At 45.1% G+C, this 12,355-nt stretch overlaps 1 protein-coding gene across 1 annotated transcript in view; it reads left to right on the top strand.

The window, feature by feature from the left end:
* ACOXL (acyl-CoA oxidase like) overlaps positions 1–12,355 on the top strand; it is a 241,988-nt gene that overhangs the window by 30,835 nt on the left and 198,798 nt on the right. The window contains 1 exon segment of the mRNA XM_028497132.1: positions 4,872–4,955. Within this exon segment, the coding sequence (XP_028352933.1) occupies positions 4,872–4,955 (84 nt within the window).

Raw genomic sequence — 12,355 nt, 5'->3', positions numbered from 1 at the left:
ATGTCCAGATGCGAAGTATTTGTACTCGGAACGTATAAAGAATTCCTAGAGCTCAGTGATAAAAAAAGACACACAACCCAAGTTAAAAAATGGGCAAAATTGGGCTTCCCTGGTGGCGCAGTGGTTGAGAGTCCGCCTGCCGATGCAGGGGACGCGGGTTCGTGCCCCGGTCCGGGAAGATCCCACGTGCCGCGGAGCGGCTGGGCCCGTGAGCCGTGGCCGCTGGGCCTGCGCGTCCGGAGCCCGTGCTCCGCAACGGGAGAGGCCACAGCGGTGAGAGGGCCCGCACATCGCAAAAAAAAAAAAAAACCAAATTGAGGAACTATATTCAGGATCGCTCGGCAACGGGGAGGGCCACGGCGGTGAGAGGCCCGCGTACCGCAAAAAAAAAAAAAAAAAAGTGCAAAATCCTTGAAAGACACTTTATAAAAGAGTCCAAACGGCCAATAAGCATGCAAAAATGTGCTCAGCATCTTTAGTCATTGGAGAAATGCACATTTAAACCATAATGAGGTGATATTACAATCCCTCGAGAATAGCTAAAGATGGGAAAGACTGACAATATTGATGACGATGTGGAGCAACTAGAATTCTCATGTATTGTTGGTCGGAATGGAAAACGGTGCAATCGTTTTGCAAAAGTGTTTGGCACGTCGTTAACAATATTAAACATAAACCTATCCTTCAACCAGCAGTTGCATTCCTGGGGGTTTACAAAAGAGAAATGGAAACACATATCCAGAAAAAGGCTTGTGCATGAATGCTTGTATCAACTTGATTCATAATAACCCCAAGCTGGAAACAACCCAAATGTCACTCATCAGAGAACGGCCAAATTGTGGAATACTCACAGATGGAAAACCACTCAGCCATAAAAAAGAATGAACTATGGATACAGAAAACCACACGAATGCCTTATCTGCCTGGAAGAAGACAGACGTGAAAGAGTACATACCATACGATTCCATTGATGTAAGTTCAAGAACAGGCAAAGCTAGTGAATGTTGATGCAAAGAGAAGAGTGGTTGCCTGTGGGGGGCAGGGACTCTGAAAAGGAGCAAGAGGGCACTTTCTGGGGGGCATGGGAACGTTCCATGATCTTAATTGGTGTGATGGTTACCTAGGTAGATAATGGACCAGAACTCATGCATTTATGCTCTGTGTATTTCACTGTATATAAATTTTACCTTAATAATAAATATTAGATCACCATGCCTGATGTTTGGGGCAGAGTGGAACAGGAGGCCAGCTGGGAGGTTGCTAACAATAGTCCAGGTGCAAGATGATGGTGGGAGATGTTAGAAGTGGCAGAATTGGGGTCTCTTTTGGAGGGAGGGTCAGGACTGGATAGCCCGGTAAGCAACAATCTTGTTTAGAGCAGGCCCCAGATGACTGAATCCTTGAAGCCTTGAAAATGTTTTCTATTTGTATATTTTACTCTGATTCCTTCTCTTTCTAAAATAATTTAAGGCTCATTGTAAAGAAGGACATGTATTCAGTAAGACTGAGATGATGTAACTGAAATAGGGAAATTGAAACTAGAAGACAGAAAAAGCAAATATGCCAGTTTGGGGACTGATGTTAGAAAACTAAGATCAGGAACCTGTTTTTGCCCAGTCCTCTTGGTAGGGCTCCTCATGGGGCCCACTGATGGGTTATAAAGGGGACAGCAAGGGTCTTTAATATCAGAAGGAAGACAGCTCAGATTATAGATACCCAAGCAGTGTTGAATCAAGTTGATTTTAGTTGAAGAAGAAGATTTGTTTTTTAGAGACTCTGGGCTTATAAAACCAAAAATATACATTTTTGTAAAATTTGATTTGTAACAGCATATTACGTCATGAAGGTCTGATACATCAAGTGCTCTACAAAGAAATGGGGTTTATTTTAGGGAAAACTACCTTCCTTCTGTTTGAGACTGAATTTATTAAGCAGAAATGTAAATAGCATGGGGTATAATTTAGGATAAAATACAAGTTTGAGTGTATTCTCCATACATTTATGGAATCATTATCATTAAAAATTACTATAAACTAACAGTCTGATATGGGAATTGAGTTTGGCTTGAATATATTAAATCTAAATGAAGGCAGCTATTGATACAGTAGAAATACTGCAAAAATGTGTGCTGAAAAATGCATTAATTATTGATTGATCATTATCAGTATGGGCAGTTCAGTATGCTGCCAATTGAATGTGAGGGGAACCTTGTCAATATTAGACATTCTTTGAGAACAATTAGTGGATCGGAAATGAAAGAAGAACTGAAGAGGGAATTTACGTGTGGAAAAGATATTTAAAAATATGTGCTAGTAAGGAAATCCATCAAATCAAGCCTCATCTTAGTTCTGGAACTTTTGCTCGATGTTTTGAGATGGACCAGAGCCCAGATGAATGCTTAAATCAACATCACAGCGTTAATGGCAGACACTCCTACGGCTTTGCCCGTTGGATCTAATAGCAAAGATCGCGGTCCTGTGCAGAGACTCGGGAAGGAAAAGACCTGTCACGAACTGTTTATAATGCTCCAGGATGGCCACATTTGGGATTCGTTCTTTAGCAAACGTGACTGCAATTTATTTCAAACTGGTGAGTAAAAATGACCACAGTTGGATACCACCAATGACAGAGTCATTCTCCTGCATCCACAGTGTAAATGGAGAGAATGAAATGTTAAAGAAACCATGACTGGTTGGAGATTCTGAGGGATTTACTGAGTCCTGATGGTTAAGGTTTGGCTCCAGCAGAGCAGGTGGTTTAAGGGGAGGAGGAGGGGGTTGTTGGAATGAGGTGGGCTGGGGTGACTGTCAGCCAGGTTACCTGGACACTGGGGCGTGTTGGTGTCAGGTGCTCTCTTGCGACAAGGCTGGTGGTACAAAAGAAGGGTGGGCTGGCTATAAAGATTGGACCACCCAGGGTCCCGGGGCTCCCTCCCGCTTAACATTGAAGGGCATCGAGGGCCGGGGACAAGAGGTCCGTGTGAAGAATACGGAGATCTGCTTTCTGGCCCTTTTTCTACCACTTACTAGGTGACCCTGGTTGGACAAGTCTTTTGACCTCCCGGAGCCTAGACTTTTGCATCTGTGACACGGGGTCAGCACTTCCTGCCCTGCTCAGCTCCTGCTGGAGGATTGCTGTGGGGATCTGCGGGACAGAGGACCCAGGGGCCCTCCAAAAAAGCCCGCGAATATCTGCTGCAGTTGTTTTTTATTATTTGCTGGGAACGAACCCTCCCGTGTGAGCGGATACTGGAGCCAGGCAGTGGTACGTGCTCCAGCCTTGGAGGAGTATTTTAGGAAATAATCAATACAAGATGCACTGGGCTTGAGCCACGATAAGAGTCATAAATCTTGACAGTCTGCTGCTTGATAAAATTAATAATGCTTGAGAGAAACATTGTAAAAACCTATGGGAGGGAAGGCAGAGTGTGTCTGGGGAGGGAGTCTAAGCCGGTGTGGAAACCGAGAGTCCTCCAAGGAAGCTTGGCTCCTCCTGCTGCTGGTGGGGAGGTTTACACGCACATACGCACACGTACACGCAGGCCTACACACACCACACACATAAGCACTTGTGCACATGGGCAACAAGCACTAGCTTTGTTGGCTGCGTCTCAGAAGAGACGGTGAATCGGAAAGGCTAGCGTTCATTCCAACAACAGAGAAGTGGAATTTACACGCTCGGGGGCCCATTACCTTTGGAAGAAATGCCACCTGCCTTTGAAATTCTAAAATGAAACAGCGGCAGTGTTCTTGCCCTCTCTCACCTCTCGCTGGTGGGGAAGAGCGTGCTTGTGTAGGTTTGGGATTCGAGGCTGCTGTGCACAGCAAGGGAGAAGAGGGTAACAAAGGGGGACCGGACCTCATGGTTTGTAATCAAAGCCCTGAGATGGTCTGTGGTTAGAGAGGAAAGTGAAGAATACTGCTTTTCCTGTGTCCAGAATGTTCCCAAATCTTCCATATCCTCTGTCTTGGAAGGTTGTCCAGGACGTCAAGATTGTCACCTGGACTTGCGCCAGCTGCTCGCTGTTGGCGGGAGCGTCGGTGCAGAGATGCTGCAGGTCTGAGTTGCTATGTAGAACTGTGGTAGTGGGGAGGGGGCCCAGGGACAAACTTGGTTAAGGCCACGTGAGGCCAAAGGGGAGTCTGCCAGCGGCTGGCCTCCATGCATATGCAGTCGACTTCTTATCGTGTGAGAGTCTTTAACTACTTCGTCTGTGGTCAGAGACCAGACGACCCCATTAAAGAAGGATGAACAGATTCTCACTACAATATGTAAAAGAGGTAAACAACAAGGTCCTACTGTACAGCACAGGGAACTTATTCAATATCTTGTAATAAACTATAATGGAAAAGAATCTGAAAAGAAAAAAATATATATATATGTAAAACTGAATAACTTTGCTGTACACCTGAAACTAACACAATATTGTAAATCAACTATACTTCAGTAAAAGTTTTTTAAAAAGGGATGAAAACATTGGCTACTGTTCAGTAGAGTGATGGAATTATTTCTTAATTTAAAAATTGCTTTTGTTGGGCTTCCCTGGTGGCGCAGTGGTTGAGAGTCCGCCTGCCGATGCAGGGGACACAGGTTCGTGCCCCGGTCCGGGAAGATCCCACATGCCGCGGAGCGGCTGGGCCCGTGAGCCATGGCCGCTGAGCCTGCGTGTCCGGAGCCTGTGCTCCGCAACGGGAGAGGCCACAACAGTGAGAGGCCCGTGTACTGGAAAAAAAAAAAAAAAAAATTGCTTTTGCTGTGTTGAATCTTTTTATTGTAAAAGTAACATCTGTTTATTATTTTTAAAAATGTTAATTTAAACGGTCAGAAAAAACCGTAAGGAAATCTTGACATTGGGTCTGTCATGTTTTCAGGCAGAGAAAACAAAGAATTTTGTCACTTGGAGCCTGGTCATTGGAGAAATCCTCTCCATATCAGACACGGCCACAGGAGTAAAGGTGAGAGACACTGGGCAGCCTGCCCTTCGTGAACTGATGGTTTTGAATGACAGGAGTAAAAAAAAAAAAAAAGACTCCATAGGCATCAGTCTATTCCTGCACTAGATGTTTATAAGATGGTACACCATTCAACCGATCCCCCTGACTTTCTCTTCAACCATTATACTCAATACTGTATTTGTTTTTCTTTGCTTTTCTTTTTGTATGGCTTTTTTGCATTTATGTCAGTCAATTTCCTTTATTCTCATTTTATACAAACAGTATTGTAGTCATTTGTGATGTACTTTCTTCCCTTAAACATTATCACTAAGATCTATATTGTTGCATGCCACTGTAGTCATTTTGTTTATTTTTTTAAAAATCTTCCTATTTTGAAATAATAATGCTCACAGGAAGTCACAAAAGTAGTACATAGAGTCGTGTGAACCCTTCACCCAGTTTCCTTCAGTGGTGATATCTTATGTAGCTGTAATGCAGTATAAATCAGGAAATCAACATTACTACAGTACTGTTGGCTGTAGACCTTATTCAGATCTCACTAGTTTTTACACTCAGCTGTGTGTGCGAGTTTGTGTGTGCGTGCACGTGGGTAGCTCTATGCAGTTTGGTCCCATATATAGTATCGTGCAACCCCTACCACAATCAAGATATAGAGCTGTTTCATCATCACAAAGAAACTTACAGTCGTGCCCATTTTCAACTGCATCCAGCCCCTACCCCATCCCTGTCCTCCGGCAACCACTAATCTATTCTCCGTCTGTATGGTTTTGCCATTTCTAGAATGGTATATAAATGGAAGTTCATTAATTTTTGACTACAGAAAGATATTACTTTGGGTGAATGTGCCACAGCACTTGGAATTCTTAGACTTCTCCCTTTTTGCTGATCAAACGGGTATAAAATGGCATCGCACTGTGGGCTTGCTTTGCATGTACCAGCTCAGCAAGGATGGTAAACAGAATAGCTTGAAAGGTGTGACTGCCATGGCCCCTCCCTGTGCCCTGAGCCTCCCAGCAGGCATGCGGCCCTGCATGTGCCCTCTTCTCCCTCCCTGGACACCACTGCATCACCAGATCAGTCCCCACATGTAAATATCCAGTCCTGATGTCCCCAAAGGGGAGAAATTATAATTAGAAAATGATGAGTGAATGATCAGACAAGAAACCAGGTCAATCATTGATGAGTCCAAGATGGAAACTCTTTCTGTTCTGCAGTGTAGACATTTAAAAATGGGAAGGGATTAAAAACGAAGAAATCTGTGAGCACCAGCTGGGGTGAGGGCACCCACCATGAGGTCCTTTGGGGAAAACTGGCTTCCCTATGATTTCATCCAGGCAGGGTCTCTTCTCTCTGGGATGGGTTGGATGTGGCTTCCAGAGAGAAGAAAGTCAGCTGAGATGCAGCAAATAGATCCTCCTCTCAGAAATCCTAGAGGGTCCTGGTTCAGACCCATGATCCTCCGTTGGTGCTATTACCATATGCCCACACCTGCCTTCTCTTTGGCAAGCCTCCGGTGGGCCATGACCATGGGGAAGTCTTCATAGGGTGTTGCAGCTCTCTGGGTGGGGAGCCCTCTCCTCTGCACCTCCAGGGTCTTGCACTGAGCCTGGTGCACAGAGTTGCATAGGGGATGTTTGAGCAAATGAGGGAGGGGCAGCTTGTAGTTTCAAGGAGGACTTAAGAAACATTTCAACCTATTGCAATACGTGGACCTTATTTAGATCCTGGTTCAAACAACAGACTGTGAAGAAAAATTAGATGTCAGTTGGGGAAATTTGAAATTGGATATTTGGCAGTATTAAAGAATTATTATTATATTTGAGGTGGAATAATGGTTGTAGGGTCATGCTTTTAAAAAGAGTCTTTAGGGCTTCTCTAGTGGTGCAGTGGTTAAGAATCCACGTGCCAGTGCAAGGGACACGGGTTCAAGCCCTGGTCCGGGAAGATGCCACATGCCGCGGAGCAACTAAGCCCGTGAGTCACAACTGATGAGCCTGGGTGCCACAACTACTGAAGCCTGCATGCCTAGAGCCCATGCTCTGCAACAAGAGAAGCCACCGCAATGAGAAGCCCGCGCACCGCAACGAACAGCAGCCCCCGCTCTCCGCAACCAGAGGAAGCCCGCGCACAGCAACAAAGACCCAAAGCAGCCAAAAATAAGTAAATTACATAAATAAATTTTTTAAAAAAGAGTCTTCATTTTTTACAGATGCATAGGAAATACTACTTAGGGATGAAATGACAGGATGTCTGGGATAAACTTCGAGCTCATCTGGGGTATAGAATGGGAGAGTGAAGTGGGGGAAAGATGAATAAAATGGATCATGAGCTGGGCATCACTGAGTTCATGATACCCTTCTATTTTGTTTGAAATTTTCCACAATAAAAAGCTTTTTAAGAAAGTTTTACTCCTGAGTATCCTAGAAGGAAATTTGAATAGATTTAAAGGACTGGATCTTTAAGAATGCTTCTCTAATCACATCAGTCTCAGCTGAAATCTCCTTCCTGTTATGCTTTAGAGAAACCCTCCAACCCTTGACATGTCTCACAGGTTCTCGTGTGGTATGGCCCTACACTCACGTCTCCAGACACCTTCTGTGCCACGTAATCCTGTCCAGGAGGTCTGCTGTCTTGGCTGCCTTTCGGTCCCTTGTTTCCATGTTTGGACCACTCATGCTATCATCCTAGAACGATCTTTTCCCCTCTTTCACCTGCCTGACACCTGCTCATTCTTCAAGTCCCAGTTCAAGTGTCCTTCCTTCAGGTAAACCTCCCTCAAGCCTGCAGTTTAAATCCCACCTACATGTTGTCATCTGTCTTTGTGCCTTATAGTATTCTGTCATGGCATGTACCCATTTTTTTTTTATGATCATGTTTTTTTTGGGGGGGGTTTAAGATCAATTTTTATTGGAGTATAGTTGCTTTACAATGTTGTGTTAGCTTCTACTGCCCAGCAAAATGCAAGGATTCTGCAATATATGCAAATCAATCAATGTGATGCATGTGATACACAATTAACAAAATGAAGAATAAAAACCATATGATCATTTCAATAGAGGCAGAAAAAGCTTTCAACGAAATTCAACACCCATTTATGATAAAAACTTTCCAGAAAGTGGGCGTAGAGGGAACCCACCTCAACATAATAAAGGCCATGCATATGTGACAAACCCACAGCAAACATTATTCTCAATGGTGAAAAACAAAGCATTTGCTCTAAGATCAGGAACAAGACAAGGGTGTCCACTCTCGCTGCTATTATTTAACATAGTTTTGGAAGTCGTAGGCATGGCAGTCAGAGAAGAAAAAGAAATAAAAGGAGGGCTTCCCTGGTGGCGCAGTGGTTGGGAGTCCGCCTGCCAATGCAGGGGACACGGGTTCGTGTCCCGGTCCGGGAAGATCCCATATGCCGCGGAGCGGCTGGGCCCGTGAGCCATGGCCGCTGAGCCTGCGCGTCCGGAGCCTGTGATGGAGCAAAGACATCCTCTTCAATAAGTGGTGCTGGGAAAAGTGGACAAGTACATGTAAAAGAATGAAATTAGAACACTTCCTAACACCATACACAAAAATAAACTCAAAATGGATTGAATACCTAAATGTAAGGCCAGACACTATAAAACTCTTAGAGGAAAACATAGGCAGCACACTCTCTGATGTTAATTGCAGCAAGATCTTTTTTTTTTTAAATTAATTAATTTATTTTTGGCTGCGTTGGGTCCTCGTTGCTGTGCGTGGGCTTTGTTTAGTTGCAGCGAGTGGGGGCTACTCTTTGTTGCTGTACGCAGGCTTCTCATTGCAGTGGCTTTTCTTGTTGTGGAGCACGGGCTCTAGGCATGTGGACTTCAGTAGTTGTGGAACGCAGGCTCAGTAGTTGTGGCGCACGGGCTCTAGAGCGCAGGCTCAGTAGTTGTGGTGCACGGGCTTAGTTGCTCCGTGGCATGTGGGATCTTCCCGGACCAGTGCTTGAACCCACGTCCCCTGCATTGGCAGGCGGATTCTTAACCACTACAACACCAGAGAAGCCCGCAAGATCTTTTGTGACCCACCTCCTAATGAAAATAAAAACAAAAATAAACAAATGGGACCTAATGAAACTTAAAAGCTTTTGCACAGGAAAGGAAATCATAAACAAGACAAAAAGAGAACCCTCAGAACGGGAGAAAATATTTGCAAATGAAGCAACTGACAAAAGATTAATCTCCAAAATATACAAGCAGCTTATGCAGCTCAATATAAAAAAAAAAAAAAAAAAAAAAAAAAAGAAGACCTAAATAGACATTTCTCCAGAGAAGACGTACAGATGGCCAACAAACACATGAAAAGATGCTCAACATCACTAATGATTAGAGAAATGCAAATCAAAACTACAATGAGCTATCACCTCACATGGGTCAGAATGGCCATCATCAAAAATCTACAGACAGTAAATGCTGGAGAGGGTGTGGAGAAAAGGGAACCTTCTTACACTGCGGGTGGGAATGTAAATTGATAACAGCCGCTATGGAAAACAGTGTGGAGGTTCCTTAAAAAACTAAAAATAGAGCTACCATACGATACAGCAATCCCACTACTGGGCATATACCCAGAGAAAACCGTAATTCAAAAAGACACATGCACCCCAATGTTCATAGCAGCACTATTTACGATAGCTGGGACATGGAAGCAACCTAAATGTCCATCAACAGAGGAATGGATGAAGAAATATGGTACATATATACAGTGTACCCATTTTGGATTGATGTATTTATTCACAGGTCTGTTGTTTATCTCTTAGCGCCACTAGAGGGCAAACTCCTTGAAGACTATCTCTGTCTACAGTCTTGGTATGTAGGAGGTGTCAGTACATGAATATTAAATGAATGCATAGACTCAAAACTGTATGGCAGTTACTGAAAAGGTTAAATTTAGAATTACCATATGATCTAGGAGTTCCACTCCTAAGTATATACCCCAAAGAATTAAAACGGGGACTCAAATGGATACCTGTATACCAATGTTCGTGGCAGCATTATTCACAGTAGCTGATAGGTGTAAAGACACAAGTGTCCGTCGACAAATGAATGGATAAACAAAATATTGTATATACAAGTGTCTGTTAACAAATGGATGGATAAACAAAATATTGGAGGTACCATGGAATATCATTCAGCCATAAAAAGGCATGAAGTTCTGGTACATGTTACAACACGAGTCTTGAAAACATGATGCTAAGTGAAATAAGCCAGACCCATAAGGACAAATACTGTATGATTCCACCTATGTGAAATTTTGAGAGTAGGCAAATATATAGAGATAGAAAGTAAATTACAGGTTCCCAGAGGCTGGCGGAAGAGGAGAATGGGGGCAGTTATTGGTTAATGGGCACAGTTCGTTGGGGGGTGATGAAAAAGTTTTATAAGTAGTGGTGGTGGTTGTACAACACTGTTAATGTAGTTCATGCCGCTGAACCATACGTGTAACGACGGCTAAAATGGCAAACTTTATGTTATAGGTATTGTACCACAATAAAAAAGATCTTGGAAAATTTAACAAAAATGATGATTCACCCTGTTTGCTTTCCCACACATCATTCATTGCAGGGGAATTTTTTTCTTGTGCTTGGACACCCTAGACAGTTAGCGGAATGTGTAGGTTGTGCCTCTGGTCCAGCCCAGGAGGCCGTGGCTGCCTTTCCTGTCGGTGCTGGAGGGACACTTCCAGGGAGGGGACGCAGTGGATCAGGAGCAGGTTGGTGAGCCCCGGGTTGGTCACGACTTCCCCAGATCTCGGTGCCAGCCCAAGGCTGGCTTTCCTGGTCACCTGAGCTGGCCGTCAACCTAAGCATCAGTTCATCAGTGTCATCTTCCCCCCGCGGGCCTGAGCGCCTTCTCTCTCCCACCGGGTCCGTGTCATCGAGAGGCTCCTGGCATCCCTAAGTGCTTTGGACAAACACAGTTGAACTCATGCAGCCAAGTGCCGGCTGAGCCAGGGGCTGCTTGGAGAGTGACTCACAGTGAGGGGGTGGGAAAAGGACAGAGGTGCCAGGGAGACTTTCTCTCCTGAGGGCCTTGAATCCCCACTCGAGCTTGGGAGCCAGCCCAGGGTCTCCTGCCAAGCAGGCTGATGCAATCTGGACGGATTCTACAGCCCAAAGAAACATGACCTGCTTCCTTTTCTTCTTCCCCATGACGGCTAGCTTTTTGCCTTATTATATGAATCGTCTCACCCTGTCTTAGTTTGCTTGGGCTGCCATGATAAAGTGCTACAGATCTGCTGGTTTAAACAACAGAAATGAGTTTTCTCACAGTTCTGGAGGCTGGGAAGTCCAAGATCTAGCTGTCAGCTGATTCAGTTCCTGGTGAGGGCCCCCTTTCTGGCTTGTAGTCTGACCACCACCCACCGGCTCACCGTGGCGGCCACTTGCTGGGCACCTTTGGTCTGCCTGCCAGGCTGGGCTCCATGCCCCCTTACAGGAGGCACCTGCTCAAAGTGTACATTGGGCCAAGGAGTCGTCTGCTTAGAGCCCTCCAGGGGCTCCCCCACTTGGTCACTTCCCTGCTCTTCGGAGCATGTGGCTTTGGCAGCACACTGGTTAGCACGTTGGGGAAGAGGCCCACGTTTGGACAGACTGTGGCAATCAGTCCCGCAGGCACTGCCTCGGTTAACTCCTGTAGTTTTCCACAAACCGGTGGGTTTCACTCACCCAGCCCAGTGCTCCTACTAATAGCATTTAGTGAATGGAGTCTTTCAAAAGGTGGCTGGAACACTCATTGGTTTCCCCTTTCCAAAGAGAAGGAAGAAATGTAAAACCTAGGAAAACTATACTGTAAAGAAAGTTTTAGCCACCAGCCAAAGAGATTTAAGGCTGGAAAATTCAACCTGTTTTAGTTTTAGAAAAATATTTTTCTTTAACTTGATTTCCAAGAGGGCTTAGGGGAAAAAAAACTTACCATCTGGATGGATTCCATTTTCCTGGGTTGGAATTAGTAATGCAATTTGCAGGGTCGGCAGTGATTCCGAAGAGCAGGGCTCTGAGAAATCAGGGCGTTAAGCGTCTTCCGAGGATACTTGACGATTCTCCAAATGAAAAGCGCCTCCCATGTGAGGTGTGATTAGTGAAACGCGTCCGTCGTGATGTCAGAGCGTTTCACCTGGTCAGGTGGTTGCGTCTGAGTTGATGGGCCTTTCTGGAAGTTAGCGTCAGGCAGATCACACACGTGTGGTGCCGGGACGGGTCCTCACCAGAGGCTGACGACGGTTCTCAGACGGGAGCAGCATGTGAAGATGCCATTTCTGCCACTTCCGTGCAACGTCTTCCTTGGGGGTCACTGTGTCCACTGGGGCTCATGCCATTGCAGTGACCCCAGAAAAAAGGCACCTAGTGGCTGCTATACTCGCAGAGTCCAGGGTGTGTAGCTGGC

Source organism: Physeter macrocephalus, chromosome 12, assembly GCF_002837175.3.
Source record: "Physeter macrocephalus isolate SW-GA chromosome 12, ASM283717v5, whole genome shotgun sequence".
In the NCBI taxonomy this organism is placed as follows: Eukaryota; Metazoa; Chordata; class Mammalia; order Artiodactyla; family Physeteridae; genus Physeter; species Physeter macrocephalus.
This window is presented reverse-complemented; position numbering and strand designations above follow the sequence as displayed.